This window comes from Sminthopsis crassicaudata, chromosome 1 (assembly GCF_048593235.1).
Source record: "Sminthopsis crassicaudata isolate SCR6 chromosome 1, ASM4859323v1, whole genome shotgun sequence".
Taxonomy (NCBI): domain Eukaryota; kingdom Metazoa; phylum Chordata; class Mammalia; order Dasyuromorphia; family Dasyuridae; genus Sminthopsis; species Sminthopsis crassicaudata.
Window position 1 is genome coordinate 7,119,381 of NC_133617.1, and position 23,440 is coordinate 7,142,820.

At 48.0% G+C, this 23,440-nt stretch overlaps 1 protein-coding gene across 1 annotated transcript; it reads right to left on the reverse strand.

Annotated features, from left to right (window-relative positions):
• Positions 1–1,584: 1,584 nt before the first annotated feature.
• Positions 1,585–21,785, reverse strand: LOC141552852 (uncharacterized). Its single transcript, XM_074284811.1, has 6 exons — positions 21,597–21,785; positions 19,672–19,798; positions 19,055–19,162; positions 14,582–14,756; positions 13,094–14,245; positions 1,585–2,415 (listed from the first exon to the last, which is right to left on the reverse strand). The coding sequence occupies exons 1-6, from the start codon at positions 21,639–21,641 to the stop codon at positions 1,617–1,619; spliced, it is 2,406 nt and encodes an 801-aa protein (XP_074140912.1). The 5' UTR covers positions 21,642–21,785; the 3' UTR covers positions 1,585–1,616.
• Between the last annotated feature and the right edge of the window lie 1,655 nt (positions 21,786–23,440).

Sequence of the window (23,440 nt, forward strand, 5' to 3'; positions counted from 1 at the left end):
TGGTCTTGTGCAATTTAATTTGCTTTTTCTTGGAAATACAAAAGGTTTCCTCTTGGGTGCTTGCAAGAATTTTTGTTTAATATTGAAATTCCGAAGCTAGATTTATAAGTTTCTGAGGGAAGTAAAATTCAAATGTATCTTTTAGTAATATATGGATTCTAGTGATCCATGCTTTACCCTCAATTTCCAGTGGGGGGGAGGGCAGTTTTTGTTTTTGTTTTACTAAAGCATGGTTTTCAGAGAGTCTGTTTCTTTTTAATTTAATTACAATTTTACAATTCTCAGATTATTTGGGGGTATCCTTTCTTTAAGGTCAGTTACTATTGCTTGTATTGAAACCAGGTATTCTTACAGAAGTCTTATTTTGTTCTGAAATCCTTCATTGTTGCACTTTTGAGTTCCAGATCTGTGTTTCTCTTTTTCAGAGAATCACCAGTTCTGAAGAAAACATCCATTTGTTATGTTACTTATTCCTTTTATACCTTTGAGTTCTAAGTTCTGTTCTATTTATACCCTTATTTTTTAAAATTGCCTTTTAAAAACCATTCCAGAAGTCTTTTCCTTTTGTTCCCTGATTTTGAGACCTTGTAGTAGCTGCTGTAGTGCTTTTTCTCTCATTTTCAGACTTCAAAAGATTATATTTTACTGCATAGTCATTACTCCTTGTATTGTACTCTTTGGGATAGCTAAATCATTCTTATTATTAGTGCTTCTGCTATTTATCCTAAACAGTATTGTATCTGATATTAATTCTAGTATGTGATGGAGAAAAGCTAATTATATAAAATAGTTGAAATAGAAACTCAGTTGCTAAGTGTTCAGATGACTTACATGCAAAAAAGGAAAAAGGAGAAACATAAATTTTCAATGTCCTCCCCCCAACCCCCCAAGAAAGGGAGGTGAAAAAGTCTAACTGCAGTAGAGGGACAGGAATGCTCTTTTCTTCCTTAGTATCGGCTAGACCTGTCAGCTGGTAAAAAAAGTTGCATACAAAAAAGGAATGCTTGCAGGAATAAAATCTTGGAATAGTCGGATATGATCAAGAAAAAGAATTTGATTTAGCAAATAGCAAGTATATCTTTTTGTCTGGGAATGGAAAGGAGGAACAATGATTGATTCAATTAACTTGAGAGAAATGGAGTCAATTTGGCAAAAACTTCTAATTTACTGAGACTACAATGGTGAAAATCAGCTACCTCAAATATGGCAAATAAAAGAAGGAGATAGCTAAAGACTTGAGATAAGGAGAATAGTAAAAGTAAGAGATTTCCTTCAAGTATGGGATTTCCTTCTAGTCTGCATTCACTAACTTTCAGTCAAAAATTGGCGCTTGCTGAAATCTTTCTTGTTTTCAATACATACATAAAGCTTTCCTCCCTCTGATGCACAAGTTGTGATTCTAGGATGTCGAGTAGATTCTGTTCGCTAACTGAAGATGTTCTTTCTTCAAGACAAACTGATGTTGAGAAGGCAATGGCTATGGAATTCATAATTGCTCATTTATAATAAACTTTCTACAGTGGAGTACTTTAATGTAATACAGTTAATAACATATCTGACATTGAGAAAAATCACTGCTCAAACTGAAGGCTCTTATATTTATTATATTCACAAGATTATTCCCCACTATGAATTTTCTGATGGATAGCAAAGGTTGTACTCAGAAGGAAGGCCTTCCCACACTCATGACATTCATAAGGTTTCTCTCCAGTGTGGATTACCTGATGACGAGCCAATTGTGAGCTTTGGCAAAAAGCCTTCCCACATTCATTACATTCATAAGGTTTCTCACCAGTGTGAACCCTCTGATGTTCAGCAAGTTCTGTGCTCCAGCTGAAAGCCTTCCCACATTCATTACATTCATAAGGTTTTTCTCCAGTGTGAACTCTCTGATGGACAGCAAAAGTTGTGCTCAGAAGGAAGGCCTTCCCACACTCATGACATTCATAAGGCTTCTCTCCAGTGTGAATCCTCTGATGTTGAGTAAGCTGTGAGCTCTGTCGGAAGGCTTTCCCACATTCACTGCATTCATAGGGTTTCTCTCCACTGTGAATCCTCTGATGTTCAGTGAGAACCGTGTTCTGTCGAAAGGCCTTCCCACACTCCTGACACTCATATGGCTTCTCTCCAGTGTGAATTCTCTGGTGTACTGTAAGTTGGGTGCTCCTATTGAAGGCCTTCCCACATTCATTACATTCATAGGGTTTTTCTCCACTATGAATTCTCTGATGAACAATAAAGTTTGTGTTCAAAAGGAAGGCTTTCCCACATTCATTGCACTCATAAGGCTTCTCTCCAGTGTGAATCCTCTGATGTCGAGTCAGCCCCGTGCTCAACCCGAAGGCCTTCCCACACTCCTTACATTCATAGGGCTTCTCTCCAGTGTGGGTTATCTGATGCTGAGCAAGGTGTGAGCTCCATCGGAAGGCCTTCCCACAGTCATGACATTCATAAGGCTTCTCTTCAGGATGCAGTTTATGGTTTTCAATGAGATGGGAATTATAACTGAAGGACTTCCTACTCTCATTATACTTAGGGAAAATTTTTGAGCAGATTTTATTACAGTTTCTGAGGGCCGAGTACAGTCTGAAGTTCTTTCCATATGTATCACATTTAGAAAGAGTATTTTCTAATGATATTTTTGGTTGGGGAAAATGAACTGGTTCCACATGAGCACTTCTAGCCCAATGACTGTGGTCATGGCTTCTCACTTCATTAAGAGATTTCCTTTGGGTATTTTTTGGCACTCTGGATGTATCTTCATCCTTCTGCTGCCTCTCTAACCTGGTAGCACATATCCAGGTTTGGTCCAACTTGGAGACACAGACACCACTATTTGTGAATCTTTCCGAGAATGGTTCTTCCATAGAAAGGCCAACTTCGATAACTGATTCCTTGTTTTCAGGTCCAATTTCCCAATCTGAAAGAAAGAGGAAGCAGATAAAATATCCCTTCTTCCTATTATTACATTCCGAATACTGTCTTGCCTTAACAATCAAGAACAATAATTCCAACACATAAAACATGAGTTGCTGAAAGACAGAGATCATGTTTTTGGCCTTTATTTGTACTCCTAGCAATTAGCATTGTAGGCACTTAATAAATGTTTGCTAATGGTTCTTTCCGAAATGACAAAGAATTAAAAACCGAAGGGATGCCCATCATTTGGGGAACAGTTGAACAAGTTGTGATGAATGTATATAACGGAATAGTGCTGTGCTATAAGAAATGATGAGCCAGTGGATTTCAAAAAAATCTGCAAAGATTTACATGAGCTGATGCTGAGTGAAGTGAGCAGAAGCAGGGGGACCCTGTGCACAATAGTTACATTGTGTGATTGATCAGTATGAGTTTTTAAAAAGTAGCAGGAAACAGGCAACCTTTTACAAGAGACACTGGACAACGAACCCTCCTCTCTCCCCAGCCATCTTATTAATGTCAGATTCACCTTCCAGGGTCAGGGCCTCACAATTTTGATGTCCCCTTCTTTTCCTATCTAATCCCCCTCCCCTCCTTGGACTACCTCCATCCAGAGCCCCTCAGGGCTGAGGTGGGGTCATCCTGTCTCAGTCTCTCCCCCCCTCCCCCCGCAGTCCTTCCTACATTCAGCCACCAAAGGGATTTTCCTAAAATGCAGAATCAGCTCCTCCCTAACCTCCAGTGGCTGCTCGGGCCTCTGGGACAAAATACAAAGTGCTTCACAAACCTGGACCTCAGGCCTTCTCTCGCCTCGCTCCCTCCCATGCCATTCCCAGCCCCTGGCTCCCCAGTGCTCGGTGTCAGCACAGCCATTCCCCAGGCCTGGAGCGCTCTCCCCCGTCACCATCTCCCAGCCCCCCCCCGGCTCCCGTTTGGTGAGACGCCCTCCTGGGAGCCTGGGTCCCTGCTTTCTGATGCTCCCCACCATCCCTCGTCCAGATCCCGGATGTGCAGACATGTGGGTACCTCCCACACTCAGCTCGGAGCTGGGCACCTAGAAGGACCTTACAGATGCTCACCAAGGCCTGAGGATGTAAAAGACTGACACAGAGCACGGGGCAAAGGGGAAGGACCAAGTGCTTATTAAGGGCCCATTGGGTGCCAGCACCGGGCTCAATGATACAAACATCTCACCTTCCCAACTCTGCTGGGTCAGCATTGTTAGCCCCATTTTACAGCTGAGAAGACTGAGCGAGGGATGTTAAGTGCTGAAGGATGTGAGGGGGAGAGCATTCCAAGCATGGGAATGGCAGTGGGGATCCTGTCCTTGCCAAATAATGACATAATTCTGCCTTTCAGATTTCTGCTGGCAGCCAGGAATCAAGGCCCAGGAAGGGCTGGTCTACGTCTGTATTTGTGGATCTAAGTGCTCCATAAGCCAAAGAGTAAAACAGTCGATTTGGACGCAGTGAACAGGGACTTCAATAGAGCCTCTGACTTCACTTAGGTGGGAGCTAAGGTTTAAGATCAGGCAGGAAAGGGGAGAGAGAGCAAGAAGAGGAAAGGCTGAGATTTAAAAGGTTTTCTTTTTGCCACTGCTGTTGTTTGCAAGGCAATGGGAGTTGTGACTTGCCCAGTCACACAGCTATCAAGTCTCAGGCTGGATCTGAGTGACTCCTAGGCCTGCACTCTGTCCCCTGCTCCACCGAGCTGCCCCTGAATGTTTTCTACATAAAAAAAGAGCCCTGGAGGATTTTGTGGAATTGTCCCGCAAACAGAGCACTTCAAGCACCTCCTCTCGTCTCTCCAGAGTGATGGGAAAAGAAAAGTGCTGCTTCCAAACAGGCCACGAGGCTTCCACTCGAGGTCTGGAAGCCTCTCATCCCCCCGAGCAACTATTAACTCTTCTCCAGTTTGGGAAGGAAGCTCTGTTTGAGCCAGAGGGAGATGTTTTCCCTCCTGTTATTTCTGTGGGGAGAATGCAGACGGACTCGTCCAGGAGAATCAGCAGCTAAGTCACCTAAAGGAAGGGCACAAACGGCACTTTTGCAAGCCCTTAAAAGACCAGATGAAAAAACACCCATTTGTACAGCTGGGAAGCTTCCATTCCCACCCAAGAAAGACTAAAATGACGAAATGGATTTCATCTGAATAAATGTCCTGCACCATCTACTAGAAATAAAGACATGGGAGAGACCAAGAAAGGAGGAGTGAGGCAAAGTACACAAAGACGGACAACTTGGAAGTGCACAGGCCTTTAACCAGAGGCCAGAGGGGAAAAAAGGTTGTCCGCAGCCACTGAGGGGCAGCTGACCCTCGTCCCCCTCCCCAGCCTCACCTGGGAGCAGGGGGGAGAGGACAAGGGGGGCTCAAGGCTACAGGCAGCTCCCCTCACGTTTTCTGACCTCTCTTTTTTGAGAACACAAAGGATGGAAATAGACCAGAACAGGGACAGCCATAAAGGGCCACAAAGAGTTTGTACAAGCTGCATCACACTAGGAAAAACACTGACTACAGCATGGAAGCTAACATCCAGGATGAGTGGCTGATTATCCCCAAAATGGCAAGGGGAGGTGGGAAAGAGAATGTCTATCCCCTCCCCCTAGAGCACCCCTTTCCTTAAGCATGAGGAGATGTGCACACCCTTTCCCCTCCCTCAGCCTGGCCAAATCACTCACCTGGAGGGTGGATTCCAGAACCTCCTCCCTCAGGCCGCCATGGCGCCTCACCTCGCTCTAGCTGCGCGATCATTTCTGGTGTGGAAGCAGCCAGTCCTGCCCAATGAACACAGAGAAAGGCTCAGGACAGAAAGCGTCCCACCGGAGGGTCAATCCCAGCTCCTGTCTCTGGGAGAGTAAGTGGGCCCACCAGGAAGACCCCTTAGGGCAGGAGAAAAAAACCACTGAATGACAATCTTCCAAAATGGAGAAGAGGTGAGAGGAAAAATGGCTTCCTGCTGAGAAGGGCAGTTCTTGGACCTGAGGGAGCAGAGAGTGGAGAAGACACAACTTACAGGGTGACAAGACCAAGCTGCCGGGCTCCAGGTACATCTGGGGGCCCCGATTCAGGTCCCAAGGATCTCTCACCTCCACAGGCCACTCAAGACCTACTTAACATATGCGTCCCTCCCTAGGGGAGCCTCCTCACCCAGGCAGACCAGGTTCTGGTAGTTCTCCAGCATCACCTCCCGGTACAGCTCCTTCTGGGCCGGGCCCAAGCAGCGCCACTCCTCCCACGTGAAGTCCACAGCCACGTCTTGGAATGACATGGACTCCTGAAAGATCAAAGATACTTGTGCTCACCCAGGGACCATAATTTCTAGTCCCTTGGAAGAAGGGGAAGCTGGGGGCAGCTAGGTGGCGCAGTGGGAAGAGCACTAGCCCTGAAGCCAGGAGGACCTGAGTTCAAATCTGGCCTCAAACACTTAACACCGCCTAGCTGTGGGACCCCGGACATGTCATTGAACCCCAATTGCCTCAGCCCCCCAAAAAAGAGGAAGAGAAAGCCAGGAGGACAGCTCAGACAGGGGAAGGGCACAAGCAGCTATGTGAGAATAACCTGGTCTCCTAGGATTGGATGCTCCATCACCCTCAAAGACTGGATTATCTCTTATCCTAATTTTCCTGCCCCTGCCCCTCCTGGTCATCCTCCTACTTGTCTGCATCTTTATGGGGGTTACCCCCAATTACCTGAGAGCCCCTTTTCTCTCTCTACACTAGTGTGTTTAATGACCTCACCAGCTCCCCCGGATTTATCTTCACAGATAACTCTCAGATGACTTATCCAGCCCCGACCTTTCTCCTAGATTCACACCCCCAACTCTTAGACATTTCAAAGTGAGTGTCCTCTAAGACGTCTTGAATTAACACATCCAAAACTGAATTCACTATTTACCTTCAACAGTCTGTGAGTTCCTGGTGACAGGGACTATCTCCTGCTTGCCTTTATAACCCCAGGGTTATAAAGGGCTTGGCACAGTGCCTAGCACATAGTAGGTGCTTAATAAATGTTTTTTGACCAATTGAACCTCCCCTCCCTTACCGTCCTCATCTCTATGAAGGACATCACCATCCCCCCCAAACCCCCAAGCTTCCCAACCTCAGAGTCATCCTAAATTCCTCACTCTCTCACCCCAACCCCGATTCCCGCCCTCCATATCCAGTGTGGCAACAAGGCCTTCCACTGGGCCTCTGCACCATCTCTGGTCCATTTCTGCAACATCTCTAGTCAATGTCACCTCTGGTCCATTTCACCTCTGTATTATCTCTAGTCAATGCCACCTCTGCAGCACCTTTGTAACATCTTTAGTAAATGTTACCTCTGCAGCATCTCTGGTCCATTTTACCTTTACAACATCTCTAGTCAATGTCACCTCTGGTCCATTCACCTCTGTAACACCCATAGTCAATGTCACCTCTGCAGCACCTTTGTAACATGCTTTAGTAAATGTTACCTCTGCAGCATCTCTGGTCCATTTTACCTTTACAACATCTCTAGTCAATGTCACCTCTGGTCCATTTCACCTCTGTAACACCCATAGTCAATGTCACCTCTGCAGCACCTCTGGTCCATTTCACCTCTGTAACACCCATAGTCAATGTCACCTCTGCAGCACCTTTGCAACATCTTTAGTAAATGTTACCTCTGCAGCATCTCTGGTCCATTTTACCTTTACAACATCTCTAGTCAATGTCACCCTCTGGTCCATTTCACCTCTGTAACACCCAGAGTCAATGTCACCTCTGCAGCACCTCTGGTCCATTTCACTTCTATAACATCTCCCCCACCCCACTCCCTTCTCTCCTCTGATGCTGACTTTCATCATTTCATGCCAGACTATGGCAATAACTCGGATCCTGCTTGTCTCAAGATCTCCCTTCTTCAACCTAACCTCCATTCACTCTCCAAAGTGGTTTTCCTAAAGTGCTGGTCATCACTTCCCCTACTCGGTAAACTCCCAGTGGTTCCCTGTTGCCTTCAGGAACATTCAAAGGAACATTCAAAGACTTCCATAATCTTGTCCTCCCCACCCCCACCTTTCCAGTCTTCTTACATCGGATTCCCTACATATCCTTTTCTATTCAGCCTCCTGGCTATGTCCATCTCTCAGCTCCCGGATTTCTCTGGCTGTCCCCCATGCCTGAAAGGCTCCATCTTCTCTGCTCTGCCTATTCACCTCTCTAGCTTCCTTTAAGCCTCCTCCAACTCCTACAGCAGCTTTTGCAACACCCCTTAATTACAGTGCCTTCCCTTAATTGTACACAGCTGTTTGCGTGTTCTCTCACCCATTCTATTGGAAGTTCCTTGAGAGCAGGGACTGCCTCCTGCCTTTCTTTAGCTATTCAGTATTCAGTACCATGTCTGGCTTATAGTCAGTATTTAATAAAAGCTTCTTGACTCGGAATGCTGAACAATCACATTTCTGGCGCACGACAGCCCGCTTCCTTGCCGGACACTGCACGGGAGAGGGAGACAGATTTGCTACAACTTATTCGCGTCAGAGTGTGCCATTCAGTCTGCTGCCTCACAACGAATGCCACTGATGGCACAGTCTCCTCCCAAGCTACCAAGATGCCGATCAAAAAAGCAGTTTGGGGCAAGATGCAGCTGGGAGGCAGAAAAACACGGTTTTTAATAAAAGTTACTACAAAAGAAAGAACAGGCTTCACTGGAGCGATGGAAACAGTATCTTTTTGGTCAGGTAACAAATCAACATTAGTTAGGCTCCCACTGCAGACCTTAAAAAAGGGCCTTTCTGGACTATGCAAAGTCTTTAGGAATCCTGAAGTGAGGGGGGAAGGGGTGCGGAAGGGCAAATAGAACCAAGTGGAAGCCAGGTGGCTGGATCCCTTCTCCAAGCCCACCTTCTGCCTCCAAGCCTCCTTCCTGCTCGCCAGCCACAAGCATGCAGCCAGTCCCAGGCCTCCTCTGCACATGCTGGGCCTCACACCCAGACAGAAGTGCCAACCAGAGCCGCGGGCACTGGGGGCACCACCAGTCCAGACTAGTGTCTGCTAAGGCCGGGGAGGAACAAGGCTGGGTTTGCCTTGCCCCCTTGGCACCAATTCTTGACCCTGCATCCATCCCCATGGGAGCCAGGCTTGGGCTCTTCCCTGTCTCCTCCCCTATTACCATCTTCAGCCCTCCCCTCTCCACCTGTGCCCCGCCCCCACTCCAGACAGACTTGGAGCTCTTCCCCGCCTGACCCCTTCCTTTCCCCTGCCCCCCAGTCAGTGTCCCGCCCCCCGCTAACTACAAGAGGGTTCTGCCCCACCCCATATCCCCCAAGACCCCCTCCAGGGCACGAGTTCTCTACCCTAGCCTGGATTTCAGGTTCTCCCCTCTACTTGGGCGGGTGGCTGCCTCAGTTTCCCCACCTGTCACACGGGGATGAGCCTCCAGGCTGGAACCTTCCACAAGTTCGGGAAGTTTCCTATCCCATGCCTCAGTTTCCCAGTCTACGTGTTCCTCCCTCCACCCTCCAAGCCCCGGATTCCGGACCCACCAGAGAGGCAGCCGCGCTTGGACCCCGCGGATCCTCTTCCAGGGATGCCGCCCGAGCAGGGGTCAGAAAGGGAGTGGGCATCCCGGAGGGCAGCCTGGAGACGGCGGTCGCGGGGCCCATGAAAGTGATGAGAGACCTTGCGCGTGCGCACACAAGGCATCCGTGAGGGGCGTGGCCAGACGCCCGGCCCCGAACTCTCGGTCTCTCCTCCGTTTTCTCGGGACTCCCGAAGCTGTTACAAAACTCCACTTCCGGGGGTGGGGGTGGGGAGAGGGAAGCGAATGGACGGAAGTGGAAGTCACAGAACCGGATCGAGGGCAAGGCCTTCTGGGAACGGTAGTGTCAGGAAATCCCCCGGTGCGCGGGGGTAGCGGCCGCCACTGGAGGTCCGAAAAGGCCCCGAACTCTCCGTTCCGATCGGCCTGCTGGAGCTTCCAGCCGCTTCCAGTGTTCCAACATTTGCCAGTCATCAACGCTGCTCCATTAGTTATCTTGATAACTTTTTTTTCCAAAGTGTGACTAATTAGATAAAAAAACTGTATTTCCCAGTTGTACATCTTACTAAGTGATGAGGAAATAGCATATTCTCTATTTCCCATCTTCCAGATCTCACAAAGGTAATTAAAATGACCAGGTTACCAACATCCCGAGGCTCATTTCATTGCAAAGTACAAATGTCACTTTTCTGAATCTTTTATACAATGAGTCCAACATTATTGGACGGTTGTGTCTGCTATGTTAATGCACATACAGCTTTATTTTAAACAAGGTTTCTACATAAACTAATCTTTATAAGGAAAGGATCCCTTTAGATAGAAGATTTTCTTTCCTTCTCTCACGGGCACACCAGCTACACTCTCCTAGACACTTCTGAATTAACCACTATTGCCAACGAGGCCATTTCAAAATGTACCAGACTTGACTTAGCTGTCAAGTGAGTGGGTCCAACCTAAATTTCCAAGACCTGGGTCCAACATGTAGTTTTTCTTCTGTGCTTGACAGCTTTATAATAAAATCAGTTATCTAATATTAAAGAAAGAAAGAAAGAAAGAAAGAAAGAAAGAAAAGAAAGAAAGAAAGAAAGAAAGAAAGAAAGAAAGAAAGAAAAGAAAGAAAGAAAGAAAGAAAGAAAGAAAGAAAGAAAGAAAGAAAGAAAGAAAAGAAAGAAAGAAAAGAAAGAAAGAAAGAAAGAAAGAAAGAAAGGAAAGAAAGAAAGAAAGAAAGAAAGAAAGAAAGAAAGAAAGAAAGAAAGAAAAGAAAGAAAGAAAGAAAAGAAAGAAAGAAAGAAAGAAAGAAAGAAAGAAAGAAAGAAAGAAAGAAAGAAAGAAAGAAAGAAAGAAAGAAAGAAAGAAAGAAAGAAAGAAAGAAAGAAAGAAAGAAAGAAAGAAAGAAAGAAAGAAAGAAAGAAAGAAAGGAGAAGGGGAAAGAGAGGGAAGGGGAAGGGGAAGGAAATTGTACCAGACAGAAGAGTAGTAATTTAAGCAGAGAATGAGTTTAAATCATAAAACAGCTTTAATAGTGCCATAAGAAATAATGAAGTTTGTTTCTACAGAACATTTGTGGTAAGTCTGTGATGGTTTCAAGAGAGCTATTAATGCACAGTGATGGTCAATGTTCACAACATCTCAATCATGTCAACACAGCTGATGAGGTAAGATTACAGAGTTTCAAAAAGGAATCGTTGCATCACTCTGGTGCACAGTACAGAATGCCATTGAGGGCATGCAGTTGTTAGTAATAGGTTCACGTTCAAATGTCAAACCCCTGTGGTGACAGGTTGAGAAATGCAAGAACATAAAGGAGACCTCTTTGATAACGTTCTTTTGGTTGGTGGTTCTATCATGGTGGGCTCCTCTGTGAAGATCATGTAATGTAAAGCTTGTATGAATCATTCGAAAGTAAATATTAAACATATTTTATCCATCCAATTCACTGACTTTATCCTTTACTGTAGCCTCCTTTTGGTAAACTGGCCAGATTTCACTGTGCATTTGAAGCAGTGCATTAAGTTGACCAGTTGTGGAAGCAAAGGAATTCCACTTTAGGAGGAGCCAAATGAAAGTTGATTTCCAGACAGACTCACTCCTAAAGCCTTTGCAAATCCCTAATGAAGTATGCTGCTCACCAGACTGCTTTAAAATGCTTCCAGTCCCTAAGCCAAGTCTGAGCTTGTTCATGTCCTCAGGTTGTCTGCAGTTATACTCCCTAATCCCTTCCCAGCTTCATTAGATAGTGTAGATCTTACTCCTCTCTCAGCAAAAGGCTTTCCCCTTTTTGTACTGGCAAGGAAATGGAGACAGAGCGGACGCCATCAGTCAGGGAATGGCTGAACAAGTCATGGTATATGAATGTTATGGAATATTATGGTTTTGTAAGAAACGACCAGCAGGATGATTTCAGAGAGGACTAGGGAGACCTACATGAACTGATGCTGAGTGAAGCGAGCAGAACCAGAACAGCAACACAGCAACATTATGTGATGATTAACTCAACTCATTTGCCTCAGTTTCCTCAGGGATGATAATAGCACTTACCTCCTAAGGTGGTTGTGAGGATCAAATGACTAATATTTTTAAAGTGCTTAGTACAGTGCCTGGCATGTAGTAGGTGCTATATAAATGACAGCTATTGTTAATATTCTTTGGGGAGAAGCTTGGGATAACTAAAACTAGATCAGCAGCCTTAAGGAAATCTCATGGGAAACTAGATTATTTGCTTCATGTAGTATAGAAAAATTTGACAACTTCAACTTAAGAGCCAAATGTGGCCCACCCCAGAGGCAAGGTTTTTACATTTAAAAATAAAGATTTCCTAGGCCACACAAGATCAGCCAGTGTCCCAGACTATAGTGTGACAACCAGATCTTTACAATTTCCTTTTAAATGAATGCCTAAATTTCAGTGTCTGCAGTGGTTGGGATCCTTCTTCCATTTGTTATCTTCATAAAGCTCTGCCATTCAAAAAGTTAAAATTTTGTACAATTTCATGTCAAGTAAGACATGCTCTCAGAAAGCTATTCTGCATAATATCCATAGTTTCACTTTGGTATTGACACTGATTAAACTCTTTGTTCTTATACAGTTTTCCCACATTTATTATATTCACATTTCTCACCATAATGAATTTCCTGATGTTCTCTAGAAAGGCCTTTTCACATAAGGCGTCTCATAAACACGAATTATTTTTATATTCACTAAACGGTGAGCTCTTAGGAAAGACCTTGTTATATTCATAAAAGCTTCCCATCATTCATGAATTCTCCAGTGTTAATTTAGGTTCTCTACTCTCTAGAAAAGCCTCCCCGTATTCATAACATTCACAAGGTTTTTCTACACTTATGAAGTCTTCCCACGTTCTATCACATTCACAGGGTTTCTCAACACTTACAAAGTCTCCAAAGTTGAATAAGCTGTTTCTACTCTTGGAAGGTCATCTCATGTTTGCTACAGCAAGGTGGCAATTCCTTCTGTGTGAATCCTCTGATGGTGAATAAGTGGTTTCCTGTCGAGGAAGGTCTTTCTACAATCACTACATTGATAAGGCTTCAGTCTGATAGGAATTCTCGGATGCTGAGTAAGGCACGTCTTTGGCGAGACCTTCCCACATCCACTACATTTATCATAAGACTTCTCTCCAGTGTGATTTGTCTGGTGTACAGTAAGGTATGACTTGGAGCTGAATGCCTTCCCACACTGATCACATACATAGGGCTTCTCTCCAGTATGAACACTCTGATGCTGACGAAGTTGTTTCCTCTCCAAGAAAGCCTTCCCACATTCATTACATTTATGAGGTTTTTCCCCAGTATGAATTTTTTTATGTTGATTAAATCGTGAGCTTTGACGAAAGCTTTTTCCACATTCATTACATTCGTAAGGTTTCTCTCCAGTATGAACTCTCTGATGTTGGGTAAGCTGTTTCCTCTCTAGGAAGGCCTTCCCACACTCATTACACTTATAAGGTTTTTCTCCAGTATGAATTTTTTTATGTTGACTAAATCGTGAGCTCTGACGAAAGCTTTTCCCGCATTCATTACATTCGTAAGGTTTCTCTCCAGTATGAACTCTCTGGTGTTGTGTAAGCTGCCTCCTCTCCAAGAAAGCCTTCCCACATTCATTACATTTATAAGGTTTTTCTCCAGTATGTATTTTTTGATGCCGGGTAAGTTGTGTCTTCTCTAAAAAGAACTTTCCACATTCAGTACATTGATAAGGCTTCTCTCCAATATGAATTTTTTTGTGCTGACTAAATTGTGAGCTCTGACGAAAAGCTTTGCCACATTCTTTACATTTATAAGGTTTCTCTCCAGTGTGAATTCTCTGGTGTCGAATAAGTTGTTCATTCCGACGAAAGCCCTTCTCACAGTCATTACATTTATAAGGTTTTTCTCCAGTGTGAATTCTCTTATGTTTGATAAGTCCTGTGCTACGACTAAAAGTCTTTTCACATTCGTTACATTTATAAGCTTTTTTTCCGGTATGAATGCTTTGATGTCGGTTAAGTTGTGAACTCTGAGAGAAAGCCTTTCCACATTCATTACATACAAAAGGTTTCTCTCCACTATGAATTCTCTGATGCAGAGTAAGGTGTGCACTAAGCCGGAAGGCCTTCCCACATTCGTTACATACATAAGGCTTCTCTCCATTATGAATCCTCTGATGTTGAATAAGGTGCGTGCTCAGGAGGAAGGCCTTCCCACATTCATCACAGGTATAAGGTTTCTGTCCACTATGAATTTTTTGATGTACATTAAGTCCCTTGCGCCAGCAGAAGGTCTTCCCACATTCATTACATTGATGAGGTTTCATTCCAGTATGAAAACTGTGATGGGAAATAATGAATAAGCTGAATATGAATAACCACATTCATAATACGTTCTCCAGTAAGATACTAAATAAAGTCTGCATTGTAACAATGATTTGCTGATCCAATTACAATTTAAAAATACCTCATTTGTGGCAAAGATATCATTTTTACTTAGTCTAAACAGACTCGAGAAAGTATTTTTTTCTGACTATCTCATTTAGGGAGACTTTCTAATGAATAATTTCTATGGTGGAAAAAGGACCAGTCCAACACTTGAACTTCCACCCCATCCATGACTTTTGTGGGGCCCCACTGTACTGGCAGTTTTTCTTAGGAGTGATTTTTACTTGCCTAGAAGATTTATCCTTGTGGTGCTGTCTCTCCGACATAGCATTATATTCTAAAGCTTCTCCAAGTTTGGCAGCATGGTGTTGATGATGCCTTGTCAATCTGTCTTCATAAAATCCTTTCAAAGTAACGCCAAACTTTGGAGTGGGCTCCTTGGCTTCAACTATCTCTTCCCAATCTGAAAAAGATGCCCAAAGTCACCAGTGCTACTTTGCAGGAAATAAGGGAATCATTTCATTGTTTTCTGCTAATTTTACTGACTTTCATGCCAACTGTAGATTTGCTTATTGATGATTGTTCTTGGGGCAGCTAGGTGGCACAGTGGATGGAGCACCAGCCCTGTGAAGTCAGGAAGACCTGATTTCAAGTCTGGCCTTAGACACTTAACACTTCCTAGCTGTGTGGCCCTGAGCAAGGCACATGATGACTGTCCTCTTGCTCCTCTCCCCTTTCCCTCATGTTTTCAGGTCTCCAAATCTCCTTTTAAGCTGTAATGGTAGTGTTTAGAACCTCCATATGATACATTATTTACATAATATGTACATTATTTAAAGAAAAGGAGGTAAAAAAATCTCAACGCTTTTTCTGTGTAAGAAAAGCTGGAAGAGGGTCATAGGTTATTCTAAACATGATTTCACCCCCTTTTCTATAAGTAATGTACATATTATCAACTTTTTTTTGGTCAAAGGAGTATGCTTTAACGTACTATCCAAAAAAAAAAAAAAAGAAAAAGAAAAAAAGGGAAAGATCTTTCATTGGAAATACAAAAAAAGTTTTCACTTTGATCCTCCTAAAAAACCATGTGAAATTATCAAGTTCATGATGCACTTTCCAAATAAAGGAGTTAAGAATTATTGTCAAAGTCACACTGCTAAGTATCACAACCAGGAACAGAACTTGGACCTTAATTCCCAGAACCAAAGACTCTCCCTATCTTACTAGGTTTTCCTTTACCAAAGCACATTTTCTCAGAGTAAATCTAAGGAAAGAGTGGAAGTCATGTGGGATCCACATGTAAAGAATTTATGTTCTATAAAGAAGAGCCAACTCACTCCCAGTTGATCAATGATGGACAGAGGTAGCTACACCCAGAGAAGAAACACTGGGAGGGGAATGAAAATTGTTAGCACTAATATCTGTCTGCCCAGGTTACATGTACCTTCGGAATCTAATGCTTATTGTGCAACAAGAAAATGGTATTTACACACATGTATTGTATCTAGGTGATATTGTAACACATATAAAATGTATGGGATTACCTGCCATGGGGGGAGGGAGTGGAGGGAGGGAGGGATAATTTGGAAAAATGAATACAAGGGATAATATTATAAAAAAATATATAATAATAAAAAAAAGAATTTATGTTCTAACAATGCGTAGTGTTTACTGTTTGTCATCGATGACACCCCAAAGTCCAAGTCCAGCTCAATCATTTTGCATACGAGGAAACATATGCAAGATCTGATCTGTTTTGTCTATGAAACCTTCAATCCCACTTGGCCTGAGGCCAGGCCTTCCTTTAGCACTGTCTCCCCCATTAGAGCCCATCTCTCTTCTCTACTGCATTGCTGGCCCACAGCACAGAGCTCTGAGAACATTTGCTCAATTGTTTCCATGGGGTCCGATTCTTCATGACTCCATGTGGGGTTGGCGAGGATACCGTAGTGGTTTCCCATGTCTTTCTCCAGCTCATTTTAAAGGCAAGGTCCTGAGGCCAGCTGGTAAAGTGACTTGAGCAGTCACACAGATGAAGTCTGAATTTAAGAGGCAGCTGGGGGGGGCATGTATAAGGGAAATGCCTGGGGTCAGAAAGACCTGAAGTCAAATCAAGTTTTCTCATCTGTCAAACACAGATAATAAATGCAGGATCCTCACAGGCTCAAATGAAATAACACCTGTACAAGTGCTTAGGATAAGGTTCACACATAGTAGGTGCTTAATAAATGCCTGTTTCTGCTTTCCTAATGTTTGTCCATTGTTTATCCCTAAGATCCTTAACCTTCTATTGATCTAAAAGAATTCTTTTTTTGCCCTGGTTTCCTTAAGTTGGCCTTCAAAAACTTGAATTATGGTCACATTGACCTTAAATGCCCCTAGTTCCTTCTCCTAAGGGTTTGCAAAGGCCATCCATCTTCTCCCGAAAATTCACCACAGCGGACGCCCTCCATTGGGCCTTCCTTGTACAAGAGTACTAGCTGGGGAACTCTGGGGCCCATCTCTCATCTCTTGCTTTAGTAAAGGGATCAGCTCATCTTCGCTTTCTTGGAAAAGAGCAAATATTCTGATTAAACACAAAAGAAAGTAGTGAGAAAAGTCATGGAAATAAACCAATTTTCGTTCTCTAACTTTAAATTGGCATTCAATGGGACAGATCTCTTCTTCTCTTCCCTAACTCATTCTCTCTCCCACTCACAATGGTTGTTATCCAAGGGTCCCTTAGTACTCCCTCTCCTTATTTCACAGAATGGAGACCATCCACTGGGTACTGTCCACTCATATCAAGGGCAATTTGTCAGTCTCTCATTTCCATCTCTTCTTCTTTCTAAGCTATGCTCCCATCCCCTTCTGTATCCACCATTAACCTTGTTCAGCTCTATCTGTAATCCTTTCTACTGGACCTTTCCCCATTCCCCTCCTCTGTGGTGAACTTCTGGGAGAAGACTGATGGGCTTCGGGACTTCAAATCCATGCCCTGGCCACTGCTAGCTCACACTGGAACTTCCCTTAGCCCTTGGGAACCCCTGCCTAAGCACCCCAGTCCGGCATCTGTCTCTGTCCTGTCCAGGAGAGACAGCACATTTGGCAAAACATCTGACAGTGAAATATGTAGACACAACATGCGTATAATAGTCATTGACAGTTGCTATTTGCTAGTAAGAAGCTCCCTGTCTGCTCCTCCAGCTCTGAAGGACAAGACCAGCACTTTCAAACCCAGAAGTCTGTAGACCCTCAGACCTGTTCCCAAACTCCACTGTTTGCCAAGTGTACTTCTGGTTCTTGACAGGGAAAGGCACCCAGGCAGCCTTCCACAAATGCTTCTGTTGCTCAAGTCCCCGCTTGTCCGTTCTTACACCTTCACCTGAATATTCTGTTCTCATGCTTCTCTCTGCTGGTCCCAGATTCCCTCACACAAACGATGCTGTGCTCTCTCTTTGTAACTTAAGATCGACCCATTAGATCCAAAGCTCTGTTCTGGGCCGTAAGCCCCGAGGCAAAGCGAGGGAGCTGACAGCCCTGCTCCAACTTCTGTTCCTCTTGCTGGCTGTTTAGGCTTGATGGACTTAGAGCCGACACAGGCGGCTGTGGGCCACCCTTCCATGGACTCCTTTCTCAGCAGGTATATCCAGGGAGTTTGTGCATTTATCGCACTGCAGTCTCTCAGCGGCATCTGCTCGGTGGCTACACATCAGGTGAGTCTCACCAACCCTCTCCTTTTCTACGTAGTCACTCTGGTCTTTAAAAGCTTTTGGGGCAGCCAGGTGGCGCAGTGGATAGAGCACTGGCCCTGCAGTCAGGAGGACCGGAGTTCAAATCTGCCCTCACACACTCAACACTTCTTACCTGTGTGACTCACTTAACCCCCGTTGCCTTAGCGAAAAAAAAAAAAGAAAAAGAAAAAAAGCTTTCGGGTCAGCTAGTCCTACGAAGGCCGGCACCAGAATCCAGAAATCCCAATCCCGCTCTCAGAAGCTAACTCTCCATAGAGAACCCCACTCACGCGTATTCCCTGGGACTTTCAGCCTTCATCCCAGAGAAGCCTCTCTGACTGGCGACTTCTTGCCCAGGCTTAGATTCCTCACTTTTCCCCTGGCCGTTTCCACTTGGAATTGTACTCCCAGTACGTGGCTCAGTACACGGCAGGGCCAAGTGATTAATAACGAAACTCTCCCTTCCCACATCAGATCTTTGTGGTCGCAAACATCTCAAGCCACTGGTCTTCATTCTTACCTAAGATGCAGTTCCTCTGGCCAGACTTTCAAGGTTCATCCTAGAAGCCTCGTCTGGGCCTATGTGCATCCCCAGCAATGGGCTGAGGTTGTTGGTCTTGGTTGCTTCTGTTATGACAGACCGGTTGGCAGAGTCACCAGCCACTGTCACCTCCCCTGACCCAGCCCACACGAATGCCCTCAGCACCCTCAGAGAACAAGCCATCCCTCTTCAGATTTCTTGGCTCCTCATGTTCAGGGGCCGGCCTCCCGCCTCCAGACACAATCTGGGAGCTCGCTGAGGCTTTCAGATCTTCTCGTTGAGCATCCCTCCATTGAAGGTCCTCTTGCAATTTTCTAAAGAACACTCCCCCCCGCTTTCCCCTTGAAAACCTGGGAGACAGACCCCATCAAGGCTACCTGCTTTCTAAGAAGAGGAGACTCCACTTTAATGGGAGCCTCAGTGGCAGAATACGCTCTCTCCTCCCCGAAGGGGCAGCAGGGGGGGCTGTGGTGTCAGGAAGGCTGCTGGGCCCCGACCCTCACTCACCTGCACGGTGGCTCCCTCTGTTACAGAGGGAGGTGTCTCCCACTGGCATCCAAGGGCCTCTTCCTTGTTCCAACTGGCAGATCACGTATGGTTTGGAATTGGCCAGGCCTGTTCATTGAACACGGAAAGGTTTTATGGACCGAGAGCCCCTTCAGGATTCATTTTAGTTCCTTCTCTCTTCTTGAAAAAAGAAGGCCGGCTGAGAGACTCAGAGAACTGGTACCAAGGCCTCCACAAGAGGCTCCTGAGGAACACGTTCCCAAGGGTCCCGAGGATTTGGGGTCAGAAAGACAGCTATGGCACTTCCTGAGGAGAACGCCCAAGAGCAGGCGGGCATTTTGTGCCTTTTGGGGTCTCCCGTACATATGCCTGGCCCCGAACAGGGGCTTAGTAAATGCAGATACCTGGGGCACTACCTGGGCCCGAGGGAACACAAAGGTCTCTGGAACATCATCGTCCAGGGGCCTGGACCTCCCCTGCCTCCCTCGCTGGCAGCCCAACCACTTGAGGCCACACAGGGTTCGGGGGCAGAGGATAACTGCAAAGCACTCGGGATACGCCCGGCGCTGTGCCCCTCCCAGGAGCAGACTCTGGGTGATCCCCGGAGCGGTCCTCACCCAGGCAGACCAGGTTTCTGTAGTTCTCCAGCATCACCTCCCTGTACAGGTCCTTCTGAGAAGGGTCCAAATGCTGCCATTCCTCCAGGGTAAAGGCCACAGCCACATCTTTGAACGTCATGGCTTCCTGAAACGACAAACACGTGTGGGTCACCTAGTGGCCCCCCTGCATCCAGACCTGGCAGGACATGAGAGAGGTGGACCCCACGGTGCTCAGGACCAGCAGGTCTCGCTCGAGGGCTCCCCTTCATGCCCGATCTGTGCAACAACACGGAGAACCAGCAGCCCCCATGTCCACTGTCCTGTACTACAACATCCACCCTGACAGCGGCTCAGTGGTCAGGACACGAGCGGCATCGCCTCCATCCCAGAGGGGGAAGCTGCTGCAGCCCAGAGCCGGCCCTGCGTCACATGGAAGGTGCGCTGGGCCCAGGAGCAGGCGACACCATTCCCCACACTTTACGCCTTCTGCTTCTCCGGAAGGCAATCCTTCCGCACCTCCTCGAGTGACTCTCCCTCTCTAAAAGCTTTGTTGTCCCTTCCCCAAGCTCCCAGCCCCGCTTCCCAACAGCTGCCCCTTCTCCTACACCCATGGCACAGGAAGGGTCGGCCCTTCTCCCCGCCCCAGTGATCCCATCCCGCAGTCCCCTCTGTCACTCTCCATCTCCCCCTCTTCCAAACAGCTCAGTTGATCCATCTCTCCTCACTATGGCCTCCTCCCCTTGAGGAGACTGTTCCTGACAGGGTCTCCACTCCCTTCCCCTCCGCCTTAACTCCGCAGTCTGGCTTCCGACTCCATCATTCCCCTGCTCTCTCCAAAGTTTCCAATGGCCTCTCTGGGAACCAATACTTTCTCACCCCCCACCCACTTTGCACCCCTCAGCCGCAAGGCGTTCCCCACTGGAAGGGGCTCCGAGAGAAGTCCGGCTGCAGAGGAGACGCTTCAGAAAGCCTTCCAGAGGTCTTCTCTGCACTTACTCCTCCCTCCGCTCCTCCTTCACAATCCTCGGCCCCCATGCTCAGGAGTGGGATCCCGGACACGGGAAGCGCCGCCCACACGCCCCACGTCCCACTGGACTCACAAGTTGGCCAGACCTGACGCGGACTCTGCACTGATGCAACAAGAGCCCTGGCGCACTAAGGGAGCCTCCCGAGCTGCTTTTAGCTCAGAACCAATCTCCGGGGGCCCCTCCATCCACCTGGACGGATGCCCCTGTGCACCCGCAGGGCGCTGCTCCCGGCTCCCTCGGGGGCCACATCGGGCCCCTTCACTGTGGCTGTTCCCCAAGCCTGGCCTAGTTCTGAAGAGTCTCAAAGGCCGGACTCCGGTATTCTCAGGGGCTCTCTGGCTTGGGCTGGCTGGACTTCATGGGCATTTCCCCCAAGGACGCTCCAGCGGCCCGGCCCGCCTCCCACAGTGTCCTCCCCTGCACCCCAGGTCAGTCCACGGGCTCATAGAGCACCCGGATCGGGAGCACCTGGGTCCAAACTCATCCTGTGACCCGGGCACTTCACCCCAACCGCCTCAAAAAAGGGGAGCGGCCATTGCCAAAGGAAAGCTCTGGGGGGGGCTTCGAGAACTAAATGTGTGAACCGGCCCAGGGGGGCGTCCGGGGCGGAGGTCGGAGGGGTGTGCTTCCTTCTCAGGATGAGGAGCCCGGGCCGCGGAGGGGGCTGCGGGGCCTGCCACCAAACCCGGCGCGCTCTGTGCAGGACCCCGCTGGCGGCTCCTCCAGGACGGGGAGCCCCCCCAGCTGTAGGGCTGTCCCTGAATTTTGGGCAGCTCCCGGGGGAAAATGCCTCCAGAGCCCCCTGGAAGGAGCGCGACGAGGGAAGCCCCCTCCCGCGCCTCCGGAGAGCAGAGCCTGGCTTCCCCCGGATACAGCAGGGGGGTCCCAGCCCGGCACGGCCCCGGCCTCACTCACCGCAGCGGGGGCCGCAGGAGACATGGGCGGGGGTCCCGGGGCCATGGCCGCTTCCTTCCCGGCACCAACCAGAAGCCGAGGACCCGGAGGGAGAAGAGCAGAAGGAGCCGGAGCCCACTCCACTAAAGGGGGCCCGGCCACGCCCCCCGGCACCGCCCAATCAGAACTGCTGCAGCCACGTGCGGAGACCAGGAAGACCGGGCGGAGAGGGCGGGGTCAAGAGCGAAGGGCGGAGGAATCCAGCCTACGCGCCTCGCGACTCTCGGACCGAGGAGGAGCAGGGTTACCGCTGATTGGCTGACACCCTTAGCCACGCCCCCTCGCTAGCGAGGAGCTAGGCGGAGAGGGCGGGGCAGGAGGGCGGCTACCCCGGCTCCTCCTCCGCTTTCCCCTCGCCGGGTCCCCCGCCTTGGCGCAGGCTCTGAAACTACGCGACAGCGCCCCGTTTCCACCGCGGTCCTCACTCTCCCCGGCCCAGAGCCCGATAGCGGCTGACGGAGATACAGCGTCCTGAAAAAAGAACCGGCCGGCGGGGCAACCGCGAGGTAACCTTGGAGCCCGCTCCGGGACCTTGCCCTGAGCGCTCTCGAAAAGTCTGCCGGGAAACGTAGTCCGGACATTGCGGGTCGGGCAGTGCGCATGCCTGAGTCCCTGGCCCCGCCCACGCTTGACCGGGAAAGCCAAACGGAGAACGCTGCCTGGTCCTGTCTCTGCTTCGGGGTCCTGTGCACGTCTGTCGTCTCCCGGGCCCCTGTAGGGCTTGGCCGGTTCCTCCAGCTCTGCGGCGTGGAGGCTTCGCTGAAATGAGGGCCGGCTTTGCCCACGGGGAACTTCCGCTCCAAGCTTCCCGCGGGCGGGCTGGAGCGGGCGCCGGGGTCCTGCGGAGTCGGCCCGCCCAGGAGGAGGGCCGCGGGGAGGGAGCACGTGCTGCTCTAGCCCGTCCCGCACCCTCTAAAGCTTGGCCCCGGGGAAAAGCCCCGGAAAGATCAGTCCTTGTACCGGACCGAGGGGGGAAGATCAGTCCTTGTACCGGGACCGGGGAGTTTGGGGGAGGATGGCTGACTCGGGGCTTGCCGGGCCTTTCAGAACTGCCCGTCGTCACTGCTGGGGTTCCAGGCTGGAGTCGGTCTCAAAAGAATTTGCAGATTATACTCTAGAGAGACAGACTTACACTCCCCTGTTAGGATTACTAGGTGAGAACTCAGGTTGTCTGGATAGTGACAAGGTGAGAATTCAGGTTGGACAATTACAAGGTGAGAACTCCGGTTGACTTGATAGAAGGAGCAAGCTCATTGCCTCCCCCACACGGCCCATGAATTGTTATCCTAGTTTCTCTGTGACATTCTACGGGCCCCTGTGTCTCCAGGCTCACACCGCAGGCCCCAGGGCAGGCTCCCATCCACCCCGCTGCTTCAGCACCTGCGCCATGTAAATGGTTTTTCTGAAACGCCTCTCTCTGTGTAGTTCTATGGGCGTTGAGGTCCCTTGAAGGTTCCTTTTTGACTTCCAACCTCACTCTCAGGGAGCATGCTTCTCAATCTTGGACTCAGCCGGGTCCAGCTAGGATGGCGGAAGTATAGAATCCAGTCTGGGGGGATTCGTGGCCCAAGGAAAACAGCCCCTCCTTGTGCCTCGCCATTAACATTTAGGGGGACCCCGTTCATGAAGGAGAAGACCAACCAGAGTGGCCTGGATGGAAATGGGTTCCTCTGTCCAAATTGCTGGAAGTGGCCGAGTCTCGTGATAAAACCCCATTCTCAGGAGGAGCAGCTGAAGACTTGTAGCTCCTTTCAGCAATTAGGGTTGATTACCGGAGCATCCTCTGAAAAACATTTTTGGAACAT